The 18,007-nt window shown below is 37.8% G+C and overlaps 2 protein-coding genes across 4 annotated transcripts; both read right to left on the bottom strand.

Annotated features, from left to right (window-relative positions):
* Window positions 1-208: 208 nt before the first annotated feature.
* On the bottom strand, window positions 209-11,586 carry dpydb (dihydropyrimidine dehydrogenase b). The gene is made up of 25 exons (XM_008433664.2): window positions 11,238-11,586; window positions 8,874-8,984; window positions 8,704-8,786; window positions 7,783-7,870; window positions 7,540-7,701; window positions 7,157-7,353; window positions 5,989-6,070; window positions 5,801-5,888; window positions 5,597-5,704; window positions 5,259-5,428; window positions 4,969-5,179; window positions 4,570-4,754; window positions 4,056-4,271; window positions 3,808-3,972; window positions 3,536-3,604; window positions 3,355-3,438; window positions 3,105-3,225; window positions 2,858-2,977; window positions 2,293-2,435; window positions 1,877-1,931; window positions 1,669-1,790; window positions 1,337-1,486; window positions 1,202-1,264; window positions 1,002-1,079; window positions 209-874 (listed from the first exon to the last, which is right to left on the bottom strand). Exons 1-25 carry the CDS (start codon window positions 11,280-11,282, stop codon window positions 713-715), a joined length of 3,078 nt encoding a protein of 1,025 aa, XP_008431886.1. The 5' UTR covers window positions 11,283-11,586; the 3' UTR covers window positions 209-712.
* Window positions 11,587-12,106: 520 nt separating this feature from the next.
* On the bottom strand, window positions 12,107-17,912 carry odr4 (odr-4 GPCR localization factor homolog). Of its 3 annotated transcripts, none has more exons than XM_017309809.1 (14): window positions 17,828-17,912; window positions 17,354-17,453; window positions 16,625-16,738; window positions 16,344-16,436; window positions 16,050-16,156; window positions 15,933-15,969; window positions 15,536-15,679; window positions 15,354-15,449; window positions 14,865-14,912; window positions 14,156-14,275; window positions 13,969-14,071; window positions 13,481-13,684; window positions 13,068-13,124; window positions 12,107-12,474 (listed from the first exon to the last, which is right to left on the bottom strand). In XM_017309809.1, the coding sequence occupies exons 2-14, from the start codon at window positions 17,450-17,452 to the stop codon at window positions 12,404-12,406; spliced, it is 1,293 nt and encodes a 430-aa protein (XP_017165298.1). In that variant the 5' UTR covers window position 17,453; window positions 17,828-17,912; the 3' UTR covers window positions 12,107-12,403. The 3 variants fall into 3 exon arrangements, with proteins under 3 accessions (XP_017165298.1, XP_008431887.1, XP_008431889.1); XM_008433665.2 differs by having other exon boundaries at window positions 17,808-17,906; XM_008433667.2 differs by having other exon boundaries at window positions 13,068-13,121; window positions 17,808-17,906.
* Between the last annotated feature and the right edge of the window lie 95 nt (window positions 17,913-18,007).

The raw sequence follows: 18,007 nt of genomic DNA, 5'->3' as shown, positions 1-18,007 counted from the left end.
TTAATGATAGTAAAAATTCTGTTAGAGGTAGCGAAGGTTTAAGACTGAGGTAAAGCTTCACCTTCCAGCAGGACATTATTTAAAAAACTGAAGAAACTGAGTCAGTTATTGTATTTTTAGAAGTCTACCTACTCTARTAAGGTTGTCTTTCCTACACAGTSAGGAATCTTTGTTTAGTTTGTGAAAATATGCACTCTGTAAAAAGAACCCATATCTCTACAATATATTTAAATCACAGATGTTTTAAGTGCCTTATATCAGTATGTAACATTTTTAATGCTGGCAACATTTTCTTAATCACAAACATGCACATACATTCCTTCTGTTTTTGCAACAAGAACCCAGTTAATGTGTCATTCCTTCTAAAAGTACAGATGGTTTACAGATGGTAGGGATAATTTTTTTATACATGAATATACAGTGTATTCTATAAGCTATTTCAGTTAGCCCATTGATGAGTAGATAGCCATAAAGTTAACCACAAAGTTAAGATAAACATTATTCAAATTATTAACAAATGCAATTAATACAAATTATTAAATATTTTTGTACAAATTAGTTAATGCCTTACTACCTATTCTTTTTTAATAAAATCTCTTTGAAACTACTTTAATTTACCGTGACACAGTTTTCCAGAGCAGTTATCTCAAACTAAAGCACAAAAATGCTTAATCTCAACATTTAATTGGTTTGTTCTGTTTTAATCCCTTTATCAGACAGGGTTAATGGGTATGCCTCTCTGAGGTACATGAGGTGTTGTCCTGGTAACCATATTGATGCAGTCTATAATGGGGCAGACACTGAGACAAAGAGTGCATCCTGTGCAGCTGTCCGTCACGAAGGGAAGATGGGTGTCTGGATCAAACTGTATAGCCTGTGTAGATCAATATAAATCATATTAATCTCTCCAACAAATAAAAACTGATGAAAAATACAAAACTATATTAAAATCAATATTTTTGATAACAGAGAAATGCTTTTAATTTAACTGAAAGGCGTACCTGGTATCCTGAGTCGTTGCAAGTCATGTAACATTTACCACAGTTGATGCACATATCTTCGTCTATCAGAGCCTGGACCTAAAATGACAAATGATATTTGACTTTTTAGTTGGTGTCCTCACTTAAATTGTGTTTTATCTGGAAGAAAAAAGTTTAAATGAAAAATAACTAGCTATAGTTCGTAAAAACAGCTTGTGTACCTGCTCCATGTTGTTAAGTTCCCCATATGCTCCGATGTACCGCAGCGCTCTGGCTATCACATCCTACAAAAACAGCAAACTCTTTTTAAATGAATGAAAATTAATTGATTATTCTGTATCAAAACTGTGAGCTACCTTGACAGCAGGAACTGGTATTTTGGGCTGGTTGACACGATTGACGTTTGTGTCTGACGCATCTGTTTTACCAGCTTTTCTGAGTTCACTTTTGTACTTGGCTATGGCTTCAGTTCTCTGTTGTAGGTATGGACCAAAACTAGGAAGGCTCTATAAACACACACACACATAAAACATAAACAGGAACTATGAAATATTTATTCAAATACCTCTTGTTATTTTCAATGGTACTGCTACCACTAAATTGCCAAAAATCAGAGATCACCTACAAACACAACAGCCAATCCGTTAATCAATGTTAATGCAGTTATAACAAGATCTTGTTTGTTTACCTTCCCAACCAGGTCTCCCAGTTTGAGAACTGGTTTTCCTTTCTGATGTTTTTCAGTTGGAGGAGACTGACCATCCCAGTCCTTTAGCTCCAGGCTCCTCAGGTACAATAAGGCTTTCAGACCTAAACACATACTTACACTAAACATGATGCTGGAATCAAACTATCTAAAGATTGTAAATCGGTCCAAATGAGGTGGTGTCACATACCAACACAGTAATCCTCAATTAGTGTGAAGTCCTGGTTCTGAATTGCACTACACACCTGTTATAAGGAGATAGATGAGGACAGATGTCTTTGTATTAAATACACAGATTATTTCTACTCAAAATACCATTTTAACAAAAATAGAATCTTACTCTGTTAAGTAAAACGTATACTGATTATGTGAAGAAAATTTAGACTTCCAGCTGCTTCCTTTCACAGTGACTGTTTCACACAACAAAAAATAAGTGAACTGCTGGCACCGCTGTTGGTAGAAATAGGAGTGCTAATGCATTGTGAACATCAGGGTAACAACTGTGGTCAACTATGTTATTTTTTTGTCCACATGAGAATTTACTGTCTATTGCATGGCTCAATCTCACATTAGAAGAAAAACAAGTACAAGTATTTTTGTCATTACTTGTAACACCGAGGCTCCAGCGTGAAGGAACTGGAGTCCGCTCTCTGCCGAGTCGATACCACCGGTGGCCAGTACAGGAAAACCAGGGATTGCCCTAGCAATGGCTGACACGGCTTTCAGAGCGATGGGTCTGATGGCATTACCTGCACCCAGCAGTGTTTAGAAAAGTAAGTACGCCATTTAGAGGCAGTTGTTTTATACTATTGGAGTACACTACTGTACAAACAAGATGCTAAAATATTGCTTAACATATCATTCCCAGTCATTTTTTAAACTTTACATTGAATTCACATCGTATGGATTCCTTAAATGCCATGTTTCCATATTTACAAATTAAAATACGTAATTAGCTTTCCAATAAGCTCTTAATTTTTTTTTTTTACTCCTATCAACTCTTTCATTTCAGCCTTTAGTTCACAGATATCCCAAATATTTTGTGAAGCATTACTGTGTGACAAGTCCATTCACAGGCCTCTTTGTTGTGTAGCTTTGTGTGACATTGAATCAGGATAAATTGTGTCACATTGTTCTGTATTGTTTCCCAGAAGGTGAACTGAATATTTACCAGACACTCCTCCATACGTGGTGCGTTTGCTCACACCGACCCCTGGCCAGGGAGAGCCGTCAGCCTTCAGACTCATCAAACCCGAGACAGTGTTGGTGGCTGTCACTCCATCTGCTCCACCTACAACACACGACAAGTACGAGAATAAACCCATTTCTGCTAGTTGTCCATTTTTTACTCTGGTGTTCTTAAAGTTAGCTGTAAACTTTTAAAAAGAAAAAAAAAAGTTATGGTGAAAAGTCTTTACCTTCATGTGCAGCTTTGGCAATGTCAACAACATTGGTGACATTTGGTGTAAGTTTGGCAAAGAAAGGAATGGAAACTGCTGCACGCACCCACCGACAGATGTTTCGCACCAACACCGGGTCCTGACAACACAACATTAAAAACGTCAAAGAGGTTATTAGTCTTTTCGCAAAGCTTGTGTGCTTAAAGATCTAAATAATAATAATTCTAATAACAACTTATGACACAAAAAGTTTTGGCAGTGTGTATACTTGTCCACAGGCCAGTCCCATTCCCCTTTCTCCCATCCCATGAGGACATGACAGGTTGAGCTCCAATGCATCTGCTCCTGACTCCTAAACACACACATATTCACAATATTTTAATGCCACCAGTACAATACTGATCACACTTTGTGGGGGGTAAAAAACAATAAAATGTGGATTCTCTCACCTCAGCCATCTTGGCGAGCTTTGTCCAGTCTTCCTTGTTGTAGCTGCACATTATGCTGGAGATCACAATCTGGGCAAGATAAAGAAAGTTTTTAGACGTTTTGAATAACTTGATGACTTCCTCTGTTTGCTTCACATGACTTTGCAGACACAATACACACAAATTGTGTGAATCTTTCTAATAGTACATGTTGTTAAAAATAAGAGTTATTTAATAACCGTCCAAACTGGTTTAATTAGCAGATGTTATTAAAGACTTGACTTATCCTTTACATTGTGAGGGAAGTCCTTCTTCAGCTCAGAGACAGACTGACACCAGTACGCTGCTGTTTTCTCACTGATGAGCTCAATGTTGAGAAAGGAGCCCAGACCCGGTCCATACACGTGCCCTGAGGTATTGCCTCGCACGATGCGAGGAGACACGTTGGTCACCAGGTCCTACAGCAACACATTTTTAAAGCCCATTCAGAAGGTCATCTCGGTTTGAGTTCACTCTTGTATGAACTAACTCACGTTCATACCTTATCCAGTCCAAAGGTTTTGGTCAGAGCGAAGCCCCATCCTTGCTCAAAGGCTCGTCTGATCATGGCTGTGCTGGTGGTGGGAGGAGCAGAAGCTAGGCCGAACGGGTTGGGAAACTTCAGACCACAAAACTCCACACTGATGTCCACCTGATCTATCGCACTGTAGAACAAAGGTAGCTTTGGGACGGAGTCCACTGTGTGTCCATAGAGGGACTAGAAAAACAACAGATAGAATTTCTTTTCAGAATTATAAGCATTGTTACATTAAACCAGCCTGCATGACAGCAACACCTTCCTCCAACAGCGATCATTAACATGTCTGCTCTGTTTTGACCTGTCTGACTGTCAAAAATAGTCAAACAAATTCTCAAGTAAATCTTAAGAAAATATTCTGAATCTTAGAAACCAAATGTTTGGAACAATGTTAAGGTTGTTTATACAGTCAAGTAAAATGTGAACACAGTTGGTTAAGGATAATAGATTCTAATAAACCAGACTAGGACAGATTTACCTGCATGTATCTGTGAATGTGCCACGAAGCCTGTTTGCCGTCATTCACAGACTCCACTGTGGTGTTCGCCAAACCAGCAACGTCTCCTCCTGCAAACACCCAGGGTTCGCTGGTCTGCATGGTTTCCATGTTGATCTCCGGGGTTCCCCAGCGGGTCAGCTTCACAGGAGCCATGGCTGCAGTCACTGCAAAACCATACATGAAGAGTGGAGTGGGACACTTTTAAATCAGAAAAGGGATTTAGATACTTTTTTAGCATTGCACAACAAAAATATCCAGTTGCTACAAAGTTAAATAGTTACATGTTTTAGGATTATCTATGTTAAAAATTAAAGTTTAGAAGTATTTATGTTAGTTGTGATGACATAGAAATACCACGATTCTTTGAAGATAACTTACCTTGTGGGTCATTCAGCATGGACCCAAAAGCACTAATAATGTAATCAGCCTTCAGCCTGATGATTTGATCCTCGTCTTCCAGCCAGTCGCCTTCCTCGGTCTGCTCGGTGCGGCAGAACTGCAGCCCGGCGATCCTGCCGTTCTTCATGATGACCTCACGAGGAGACAGGAAGGGCAGGAACTCACAATTCTCCTCTTTTGCCAGCTCCATCTGACAAACCAGAAATAACACGCGCAGTCATCAAATGATCTGTTTTTAAAACATCGTGTCTGATCATCTCTCGTCACACCTCCTCGGGAACGGCTCTGATGTTGGTGAATCCTTTCCTGAAGCAGACGTAGACTCTCCTGGCTCCGCAGCGCAGAGCTGAGGTGGCGCAGTCGAATGCGGTATCGCCGGCGCCCAACACAATCACCACCCCTTTTAACTCCGGGAGCGCAGAGCGACACTGACACATACCTACACAGCATTTTGCCTTAGAATATATTTCACCAAACTAAACGTTGGCTTTTGAAACTTAGCTACTGAAASTGGTTGGTATTTTCACATAATAAATGTAATTGTTCATTCATTACAACTRTTTATTTGCAGGAATTGATTGGACCGTGCAGCTTGACTTCACAGTACCTTTCTTACTGGCAGAAGCCACCACAGGCAGAAAGTCTTTAGAAGTGAAAAAACCTTGGTCCACAGTTAAACCCTGGAAGATCTCGGCCCTGTTAGCCTGAGGCAGACCTGGAGTGATGCGAACACACACAGACAGACATTCTCGAACATCACGATCTTAAYGTGGATTATAGCTGATGGTAATGATGAGTGGATTCAACTCACCAATCCCAATGAAGATAGCTTTAAATCCCTCCCCATTCAGGGATGAAAGAGTCATTCCATTGACACCTAAACCTTTCTCACAAACCACCTGCACACACCACAGCAAACACACACATTTTGAGAAAACTGTGAAGACCCAACAACTCCTACAAACATGAAAATGTGCCACGAGAACGCTAAGGTAATACCTTCACTCCCAGGTCCTTCATCAAATCGATTTCAAACTGGACAACCTCATAGGGAAGCCTGAACTGAGGGATTTCTGAGGTGCTACAAGAGCAAGTTCAAGCATTGAAGTGTCAAGATTTACTCTTTTTCAGAGGTACTTTTGTGACATTTTTCTGTACAAAGATTAAGCAAACTCTGCAGTACCACATGGAAGCACTAATACAAATAAAACTAATACAATTCAATACATTTTATTGGAATTTAGTGATATAGACAAACTTAAAATATTAGTATTATATTACTACAATTAAGAAGAAGAAGAAAAAAGCAAGCGTTTTTTTACTTGAAGACACTGGTTTTCAAGTAAAAATCTGAAAAGTGTGGCATGCATTTATTTTAAGTTTTCCTACAGGAATTCTTTATAGAAGCACATTGTGCCCCAATTAGAGCTGCCCTTCTTCTTTAAATGCCAAGCATAGCTGAGTCAGGTTGGAAGGTTAGATAATCTGTCTAATATATAATCAATGAATATGCTTTGATCTAAACCATTCGATTGTATCTTTATGTATATGTTTAAGGTGATTATCCTACTGGAGGGTGACTTCCCATCAGAGTCTGAAGAGTTTTTTGCAGCCACTTACAGGTTTTCTATTTCTATAGTTTCCTTCATCTTTGACATTCTTCTGGTGATTTTTCCCTAGTTTCCAGACTTTATTGAGTTCCTGTCCTAGAAACAGAGATACAATGGATCTCTCTGCTGCTTCTAATGTTGTAGCCAAACAGCCTGTCAGATTTGGTAGATGGCAATGACTAGATTTTTAGGGAAGCCAGATTAAATGGGATTAAATTTTAAAAAATCACACCACACTTTCTAGATTTCGGTTCATAAAAATGTTTTAACTCATCATTTTTGACTGACTTAGTTAATTTTAAATGAAAGCCGAATCACTTTCGGGAGCTAGATCAGTTGTTTAGTGGTAGTTCAGCACCATGTATTTAATCTGATGTCATTGTGTTTTGTAGTCCATTTTAAACTGCTTACAGTCAGACTATAAACATTCAGATACTCTGTATTTCTTGACATCAAACACTTGTTCCTACAAGAATAGACTAATAAATTAAATTAAATGCAACCTAATAKGAATAATAATAAATTTACTTTTTACAGGTGGTATGAATTTATTATACCTCAGTCCTCCGATGTACTTCTGTTTCTCAAATATAGTGATATTATCATATCCCAGACGGGCCAGGAAAGAAGCGCAACTGATTGAGGCTGGGCCGCAACCAATCAGAGCAATGGGAGCGTGGTAGGACTCTGGCATCTCATTGGCTGCTGGGAGTTCAGGGTTTCTGATTTGAGGGATGCCCATTTTACTGAACACCTGTACAGAGACACAAAGACAGTGCACATTTATGTCCACACCTCTAAAAGCTTATTTCCTGCTTGCTAATATAACTGAGGATGATTACGATTGAGTAATATCAGTAAAGGCGCAAGAATAAAATGTCCCGGTACATAAATCAACCTGATGTCTTAGTGTTTTTTCTGGAGCAGACGATATTTGTACCTCAGTAGCAAACTGCTGCAGCCCTCCGATGTTGATGGGTCCTTCCTCAGAGGCGTACAGATTGCAGCCCCCGACACACAGCTCTGATGTGGGACAAACCATCCCACAGGTCAGACCCAGAGGGTTGTCAGAGAGGATGGCCCGCGCTGCCCCGTAGTAGTTCTGTTACACAGACACATGAACCATTTTAATTCTTTTCCTGACCTTTTATGACAGGAAAAATCTGATTGTTTGCTTCCGCACCTTGTTGGAAATACTTGTAATAAATGACTTGATGTCCAGGTTTGTTGGGCAGCTCTTCTGACAGGGAGCATCGGCACATTTTAGACACCTGAAAACAGATTTTGGTTCAATTACATGAACTGCTTCTATCAGAAAGTTCAAGTTTTTAATGATGTAATTTCAAAAGATTCAACAAATAAGCATCGTCATTAGAATAGCTTCATTGGTACTTTCAAGGAAACAAAATTTACATCATTCAACAAACTGACCACAGGATATTAAAAAAATGTATTCAAAAGATTCTTAAATTCTGGGAGGAAATTAAGACTTTTTAGAAGCTTTTAAAGTTCTTGTGAACTCAATTTAAAGTATCTTAAAATGAAAAGAATGATAAAAAAAAAATAAGTAGAGTATCAGAGAAAAACAAAAACAAAATAGGATATAAAAATAACTATTAAAATAAAAGTAAATATCTAAGTGACACTGTAAATTCTTTGGAAAATGCTGTCAACAAAAAAAGCTCACATCTCAGGTCCAACATGCAGAAGATTRACTTTCTTTCCTAGCCTTGTTCAGCCTGTTGTAACAATCTGATGCACTTTTAGTTCTTTGAGTTATGAGTGAACCTGAGRCAGCTCAGGTCTTACTGAAAAAATATACATTTATTGGTTTGAGTTTGAATGGTTGCATGTTTAGTTATCATTAAAATCCCTCCTAACAGAGTWTTGTTTTAAAATAACTTCAAACTTCTACATTTTGCTTTAGTGGAGCATCAAGCAAAACCTTAGTAATGTTTTTTCTTCWCTGCTGCTACAAATTATTGTTATATATTAAGGCCAAAYTGCCCAATTTAATCTCAGAAAGTTTATTTATGTTGCATAATGTAGCTGTTTCTGTGCCTGGGATTCTTTTGCTTAAGAAAACAACATTGTCTCTTTTTACCGCAGTGCTTCCCGGAGAGCTCCTCTCTCGCTCAGAGTTGTGTGCTTGATGTCATCAAAGTTGTTTTCTAACTTCATGCAAGACTGAAAACAAGCAGAGACGAGCAACACGCCAACTATTCAGTTACACCGACATCTCCGATGCTTGTCAGTCGCGTGTGACTTTCTTACATCACAGTTTCTTTCAGGATTTCTCTTCCAGTGTTTCTTCTCTTTCTTCTTGCTTGCAGTAGAAAATATCTGAGCATGGCTCTTCACTCTGGGATTCARAGCCAGGATGCTCTGAAAAGATTAAAATAAAAATTATTCTAGATTATCAGATTCCAACAGTTAGATTATTATTATTTTTGTCTGCACCTATATGTCTATTAGTAAAGGCTCACTGGACTTGCGTTTAAGGTTTCAATCAGAAAATGCAGTTATGTGCAATAAATTAGAATATTATTGAAAAATTACATTTTGCTAACACAATTCATTTTTAGAATACATAATAAAGATTAACTACACACTGATGTCTTCAGTCCCTTATTTTTAATTGTACAGATTTCACAGATTAGTTATTATTTAACATATCAGAATATTACCAATAAAAGACAATTCACATGCCATTACTATTGWAATCTGTTCATTGTGGTATATAATGTTGTGCCTTCCAGACAATGAAAACAAGTGCAAGAGTTGGAATTTAGGTTATTATGTTGTTTGCTTGTTATAATCCAAAATCAAATATAAAGACGCATAAGGTAATAATATTACTAAAATTTTGTTTGCTTGTTATAATCCAAAATCAAATATAAAGACGCATAAGGTAATAATATTACTAAAATTGACTAGTTACTTTTTAATTTWTTAAATTTATTTTAACAACCAAAAAATGTATATTGATTGATGTCATTGTATAAGAATCTCTGGTGTTATCTGCCTGTAAAACAGGCAGTTATCTGCTGGTAAAAAAAGGGGAAAAAACTACAAAAACAACAACGTTCCTGGAAGAGAGGCTCATAGGTTCAACGTGCTGAGATAACAATGAACTGCAAGGACACTATGCCAAAGAGAAGTGACCTGTTGCTCCATCAACGCATGCCAGCAGAAATGAAAATTGCATTTTTTAGATTTTGTTTTTATGCAGTTTGTTCTTATGTTATTTATTATTTAAAATCTATAAGTCTTATTTCTACTGAGTAGCTACAACAAACCTTCTCCTCCAGTCACTGGCATCCAAACATTACCAAGAAGCTCTTCACTGTTTGCTTTGCTGTCTGTGCAAACGCAGGTTTTAATGGTTAACTGTTGGTCCTTCGGCTCACGTGCTCACTCGACTCCCCGCTCTCCACCGTGTGCTACTTGTCTACAGTTTGCACATCCATCACATGGCTTCTTACGTAAGTTCATTCACTCAGGTTAAAACCACACCGTATGGTTTCTGGCTCTTTATTCATCCTGCTGATATGCAAAAACATAAGGCTGCTGAACCTTGTAGTTTTAATAACTGGTCTAAATAAAGTGAATCGAAAAGATTTATTCATGTTAGTATGATTATGTTCAGAGTTTGTGGTAAATATTGTCTCACTTTAGACACTGATGTCTTTAATCCAGTTTTAGACTTTTTACACATGCTATGTGAGCATTCAGGACATCTCAGGTTTTCAGATTAAAAGCTGCAAAATTCTTCTAAATTCGGACTAAAAATTAAAGATGACAAATGTGTTTTAACTAGTTTAATTTCTTGGTTTGAAARCTTTCTGAATAGTCATTAATGAGTTAAAGTATTTCTGCTCCCATTTACAAAGTAATCCTTTAAATCGGCAGATTTAAAGGATTGAAAGTAAATGAACAACAAATGTGGAGTTATTTCAAAAGCACAAGCCCAGAAAAAAAATCTCCTTTTCTGGTAAAATGATTTCATAAGAGGTCAGTACTTATCCTGGTTTGTTGTATGCAAAATAACTCCCTGTTGAGCTTCATAATTATTTTTTTAAAAATAAATCTTAAATTTAAGACTTAAACTTTATATAAGTTTAAGACTCTTTCTTAAGTCAAAGTCTAAATAATGCTGTGAACATTTTGTACCCTTCTCCTGACTGATACTTCTGTATTATGGGATAAGACTGAGGCAATTCTAGTAGGGGAGATAAACAACAATTGACAACAGGAGAAACCACAATAAGACAAAAGGCTAAAATTGAACTAAAAGGTGCCTCAACAAAGAATAAGTTCAAAGATCCCARTTTATGCAATCAGATTATTGCAGCTTTTTTTTCCCATTAAATTGTCCAGATATGTCACATTATATGCTGAAAAAAAAATCTTAATTATTTATCATAGCATCAATATTCTTACACCTCAAATCCTCCCAAAATTTATCAGGGGTGCCAATGCCTGAGAAACATTGGTCTTGCTTAATAACATGGTAAGTATGCACTGTGAAAACATGATTCACTGTGTGCAATGGATACATTATAATATGGACAGTTAATCAAAAGATTTGACTGATTTTAATAGCAACCCAAATAAAAAGTGCGTGCAACAAGTTACCTCAATGTCTGGGAGATCTTTACTCAACTTGATGTTTYTGTTCATCTTCTTGCTTTGCTTTAAGCTGATCTCCTGAATATTCTGGGCTTTTAGCTGTGGATTAGCTGTCCGAAGCTCAGTCCAGGACTGCCAAGCTCACAACTGAAACTCTCACAGGTGATTGTATATTTCACCGGCCCACTCCCTTCCCAACAGAGAGGTTGGACAGCAGCCTGACGTCCCACAAATGCCAAGGTTGCTCAGCTGATAAGGAAAAACTGACAAATATGGATGTTATCGCTCTGAGGGTCAAAGTTCAGCAGAGCTGGGTGCACATTTCTGGGCACTGTGCACTTGGGCAAGTCAAACAATAATGGGTTATATGCCACGGACTTCCGTTTTAGCACTTCCGCATTTTTTTGCCACATAGAATGGAAAAACGTCWGCCTCAGGCTCCTCCTCTGGAGGGAGAGTTGAGCCCTGCATGTACTTTTCCTACTTTCACATGCTGTACAAAAATCTGAATCCTGACCCTCCTGCTCTTACAYCCGTCTGTCGTCTGCTTGTTCACACAAGGTGCAGGAGTTTGGGTACATCTGGACAGGTTGCCAGTCTATTAAAAGATACCACAGAGACACACGGGAAAAATACTCATACCTAGGAGCAATTTAGCAATTTAGAGATGCAAGGCAACAATGCTAACCATTGTTCCATCGTGCAGCCCCTCCTGCACTTACAAGTCTTCCYAACAGTTTTATTTTCAGTGTCTATTCTATTTTACATCTATTACTATTATTATTAATAACAGCAATTATTATTGTTAATATCATTTTTGAGGTTCCAAAGCAATGCCTTTTATGTAATAAAGTGAAAAACTCAAGACACAGATGTAGGAATTTCTGTAAATGTTTAGTTTTATTTAACACCGTTTGAGAAAATAGAAAAACACTTTTTACACCACGGTTAGCAACTTAAGAAGTGTCTTTTTTTTATGTTTAATGCCAAGCCTCTCTTTTTCTCCAAATAGGATGTAATGTAAAACACGTTCAATTTYAACAAGAACTGTTCACGTAAACGGGTAGAGTCGCCATCTCCTCTGGGAAGCCTTCTTCTGCTCTCTGATTCAGTCAGAGATTTTCCAGAAGTGTTTGACACAAAGTACTTCATTTCAGTGTTTGGACGGAGCCTCAGACGTCGCTGAGATACACAATTGATGCAGCCAAGGCCAGCAGGGCGACAGCAGTAGCCATGGCAACACCTAAACAAGGAGGAGGAGGATTTTGAAATGTTAATGCAGCAATCCATTTCTAAAACAAAGAAACTGATAGATTAGAAGGATTTCCAGTCTTTAATATTCCTGCATACAGTTGAAGTAAACTGGTTTTATCTGGTATAGGATGCATTTGACAAAAGAATAGATAAATAAAACCTCATTAGTCTTTTATAATTAAACATCCTTTGACAGTGATTTTAATTGTATCCATGTGTATGTGGGTTGATACAGAAATAAATGCCCTGCTTGTGTGAGTTGTTATTGCTGCTAAAATGCTCAGTTTGATGAATGGAGTTCTGATCCTCAAGAAACGATAGTTTCAATCAGGTGCAGCAGTTTAAAATGCTACAAATGTGCATTAATGCGTAACAAACAATTGGGGTTATGTGTGTTATAACACAGAGACTAGATTGTATCCCTTAAWAAATAACTAAAATCATTATTTGAAAACTGCCTTTTTGTGTTTATTAAGGCTCATTTTGAAGAAAAGATGAGCAAAACATGTTAGCAAGACAACAAAGTAAAAACAGCAGAACTGAATTAGCTGCTGTGGTCTAACGTAGGCAGAAGGACCTCACCAATGTAGTTGTTTCTCCAGGGGTCCAGCATCTCATTCTCTTCTGCTGGTTCTTCTTCTTGAAACACACAAATAAAATGTAATGAATCAGGCAACCATGGTTACATCACACCTGCACTCACAGCTAAGTTATTCAGCGTGAAAATGAGATATTTATTTAACTTTGAATCAGATTTGTGCTTGAAAAGAAGTTTCTGTGTTTTGCTTCAGTAAATTTTGCTTATTATAGACCAGTATAGCAAAGCAACARTAATGCAGAGTCAGTATGAGGAATTGTAGTAAGTTATTGACTGGATGCAATCAACTGAATTTCCTTATATAGAAATTTGTTACCTGTTTGACTATATTGTTTGTTTTTTAAAAAGTTAATAAAAAAGACCCTTTCAGCAAATCACAGCAGAGCGTTGTTAGTACCTTCTGTCGCCTCGCTCTCTACGACTTCTGCGATAATTTCCCGGGTGGCGTCCAGGTCTTCCTCGGCTGCGTCCATGTCCAACATCTCCTTGAACCGGTCGATCATTTCTGACAATCCTTCATCGCTAAACTGGTAGTCACACACACTCAGCGGGCCAGAGGATTTTACTGGGCAGAAGACACGACGAGGGAGGCAGGTCTGCTCTGAAACCACAGACAAGAGCAGAAACGTCTTTTACAACAACAATCTATCCATCGTTCCTTTAGTTTTATGATTTTGTGATAATGGAAGCCTACTGCAATATCTTCAGATAACTTAATTTATGTTTMATTTCAGGTCTAACAACCTGCCATACGCCATTAAACCAACTGGATTTGGTGGAATTGGGTCATTCTGAATCTCCTCACAGCCCCGAGTTCAAACACAAATCCGTACAGCAATAATCATGTAACTAACTGAGTCCACCATGTGAAGTTTGACTTCATACCAGTCTGTTTCCGGCCCTTGTTCTCCTCAGTTTGTTTCTGCGGCTCCTCCAGCAGCATCTGAACTCTCGTGGCCACCGTAGAAACGATATCTCTCTTCAGSAGCTGCTCATAACAAAAACTTTTAACTACAACTAGTTGACAAATTATTTTAAATTACGCATTTTGTCAGTCTGTAAAAAGCWTCACCTTCTCAGCCAGTTTAGCTTTTGGTTTGTTGCTGTGAAGGAAAACTCTGCTGTGGATCGCTCCTCTGACCGACACGCAGCCTCCGCACCGCTGGACCACATCTGCTGCCGTCTGGACGTCCTGCAACGCAGAGGAGGTCCAGGTAAAGGACCCAATATCACTTTACTCAGAATCTCTATTCACTCAAAGCGGAACGTTTTTGCAAAGTACAACAGAGTAGATTTCTCTGTGTAACCCCCATTTGTTCCTATGCCTCGAAATGATGTAAAATAGTAAAAAAAAAAGTAATTAAAACTAATTCAAATAAAATTTTACAATGAAAATTTTAGAAAAATACATCCTCCAAATTGAGTGCATTTATTAAGGAAGAGAAAAAGAAAAGTTAGATTAAACCTAACAAAATAACTGATTAATTTGAAGAATCACAGATGGTAAAATTACTTTTACTCCTATAAAAAAAAACAAAAAAAAAAACATGCAAATCCTGCTCGCTTTGAATTCCTGATTTCATTGCAAAGCATCTTTCAGTGTCCAGAAACGCGCTTTGTAAACCTGAAGTTATTTAGTTTCACTCAATTAATTTCAACAAATAAATGCTCTTAACTGAAAATTTTCATTAGAAGATTTTAATGCAACTTTAAAACGAAGCTTTTTTAGACATCTCTACCAGGAGTGCAGACAAATGTGGCTCATGCTGTGCGGGTCTTACCGGTGTGATAAGCAACTGGGCTGAGATGGTCTGTCTCACATTCTTTTTCTAGAGGGAAACAAAGTAGATTAAAAAAATATGTACTTTTTCACACATAATCTGACATTATACATCTCAAAATATCCAGAGGTTTGTTTGCTATTCTATTTTTTCTGCTGAGTGTTAATTTTTAATTAATCATCATGAAATAGATGGACTTCACTTGCTAGCAGGATCTTATTACAAAACAAATGGTAGATATTCCAGGCATTTTACGTTGTTTTTTTATATAGAAGTATAAAATGCATTAAAGTTGGAGAATAACTTAATTTTTAAGCATGTTGGAGAACACTGCATGTATTAGAGCTAAAAGTTTAATCAAACTTGTAGCAGAAGTCAACTTGAAAGTTTCAGTGAAAATAATCACCATTAAATCCAACTCCAAATAATCAGTYTTTATCATTATGTGCATGTAGATTTSTTAACTTGTAGCGTTTATGTTTACACAACTTGTCCTGCTTTGAGCTCCGAGTCCTCTGGCAGCTTCTTTCCATCAATGAGACAAACTCCCCTTTCAATCTGCTGTGCCCAAACTTTCAGCTCCTCCTGAAACAAGCAAGAAGCTAAAACCAGTTCCACTCAAGCTGCTGTATGAAATGCTTCATGAATCAGAGTAGGTGCTTTTTTTTAACCTTAAGGCAATCGTTCATGTTTCTTGTGAAAGCCATGTTTTCTGGGAGTGGTACCATCAGGTCTACACTCAGGCAACAGGACACCGTAGCCCAGGAAGAGCACACACCTGACTGGTACTTCCAGTCTGCTGGTTTGGCCACACTCTGAAACAAACAAAAAATAAATAAAATAACTCAGCGGATCATAATTTACAATTCCATTACCCTGCATTAAATTTAAACTGAACTAAGGCTAAACAKAAAAGAAGTAGTAATGGACAAAAAAACGTAATCACGATATTGTAAGATATCGTTAAGCTTTAACTAACGTTCTCATTTATAGAAGGAGAGCACAGMGGTTTAACTGTAACAGCTGCAGATCAAAGCCGCTGCATTTWAAGACAAAATACACACAAACCTTGGGRTCTTTGACGTCAAACGTTCTGCAGACAGTTCTGATGGTAGAGGTTAAAGAGAGACCGTCACACAGTGTGAGGTAGAGACAACAACACGGCTGTGGGGAATAAAAGGATACTTCCTGGTTTTGGGGTTGACGTGCAGCGTGACGCAGTCTGTTACATCATCATCAGCGGGCGTCCAGAGCCGCTCCGAGGAGATCAGGTTCTCCACCGAAAACACCAACTATCCAAACAAACACACACAGACACACACACACACAGAGAGAGAGCGTTCAGACTCTTGGGTTGATATGTCAACTGTAATTTCCACGGTGGAGGATTAATAAGGTTATGTCTTCTCTTATCGGTGTAAATAGTTGACCATTTCCAGCTATTTTCACGTTTTTRAAATATCCGCCATGTCCCATTACCTGTCGGAGTGTGGTTAGAGTGTCCTTGGCATCACTCTCACTGATTATAAAAACTCCCAACACAGACAGGCCTCCAGGCAGCATCCTGGATACCTGGAAACAATCAACAAGGGCTTGATGTTTAAATACTGACAAATATTCAGCCAGACTTCTCCATGTTGCATACTGTGAAACCTCTAGAACTGATTCATATTTYATGGAYGCATTTTTTAATTCTTTTCATGTAAAAGACTTCAAAACATCTACAAGTGCAGTGGCTGAGTGTGAATCTTTGTACTTACCTGTCGTGCGTGCTCAGACACCCACTCTTTGTCCACCGACTTCCCGCCGTCTGCAGACTCGTCATTTTGGGGTGTCCTTGTTGTCATAACAACAAAATCCCTTTGGACCGTGCTCTGAAACATTTAGTACTTGAYGTTACTTGATATTATTTCCCAACACACAAAACATGCTCACAAAACATTAAACTATGTCAATAATTAATCATTTTAAAGCACAGATTTTAAATATACACAAGACATTATCTCTGAAACGGATTAAAAAATTTAGCCCCTTGACATCCAGGCACCACTCTGTAGTTCTATTGAATAATTTCAGTGTCTTTTTTCAACAACTTTAAAAAGAAAATCTACCAAATTATGTATTTGGGACAATTTGGGACAATCCTATTAAACGGTAACATGAAAAGTAGCTGTCATTAACAAAAATAAGCACAAAAATAGTACTTTTTGGACTACAAAAATATGGTATCTAAGGAAGCCGTATTTGTGTCTAAGAGCGGCCCAGTCAAAGCTCAAACCAAAATCCAACAAAATCCAACTGAGATTCTTTAGAGATATTAAAATTTCTTTTCACATTTAAATATTTAGTTTCTAGCTATGCTTAGCTGGCAGAGACTGCTCCACTTTGCAAATATTCAAAATTTTGTGTCGATCTGCCACAAAACTGCACTGAGAAATCTTAAAATAAGTATGAAGTAGGGAAATGTATGTGCAAGTGCAAAGACCCACCTGTCCAATAAGCAGACCTGTGACTGGACCTGCTAGCAGTGAACATAGTCTGGACAGATATCCCTCCACATCATCTTCAACAATRTAGCTCCGACCCATACTGTGAAAGAAAGAAAAGTTATATAGAGTCACGAGCTTTAATATTTTATGTTTGTTGGTTTGCAGTGGGAAAGACACGTGGAGGACTGGAACAGCGCTAAAACAGACAAATAAATAAGACAAAGGTTTAAATTTGAAATRAAACCCACCCTTTTGTCACGGAATTACGTGAAGGAAACTCAAACTCATCGATTATAAGAACCTGACTGTGTACCTTACTAGCTAGTCAGTTGTTCCTGCTACATTTATAGTTTTGAACGATTACAAATAAAAAAGAACCCACAAGTTTCAGTTCAATAAATTTCACACTGTGTATAAAATTCCTTACAGGAGCAAATGTGAAATGTGTACAAACCTGAAAGCTACAATAATCACCTCTGACAACTGGCTGTGGTTCGTCAGCAAAGCAAAAGGAGGAAAAAAACTACAAATTCAACAGTTGTTTTGTGACGTATRTCCGTCGCATATTTATATCGTTATGAAAGGCTCAAAGTATTTTATCAAGCTAGATCTAAAATTAAAAAGCACTTCCATGTTTTCTTCAAAATAAGACTC

This window comes from Poecilia reticulata, linkage group LG17 (genome assembly GCF_000633615.1).
Source record: "Poecilia reticulata strain Guanapo linkage group LG17, Guppy_female_1.0+MT, whole genome shotgun sequence".
Lineage (NCBI taxonomy): Eukaryota > Metazoa > Chordata > Actinopteri > Cyprinodontiformes > Poeciliidae > Poecilia > Poecilia reticulata.
This window is presented reverse-complemented; position numbering and strand designations above follow the sequence as displayed.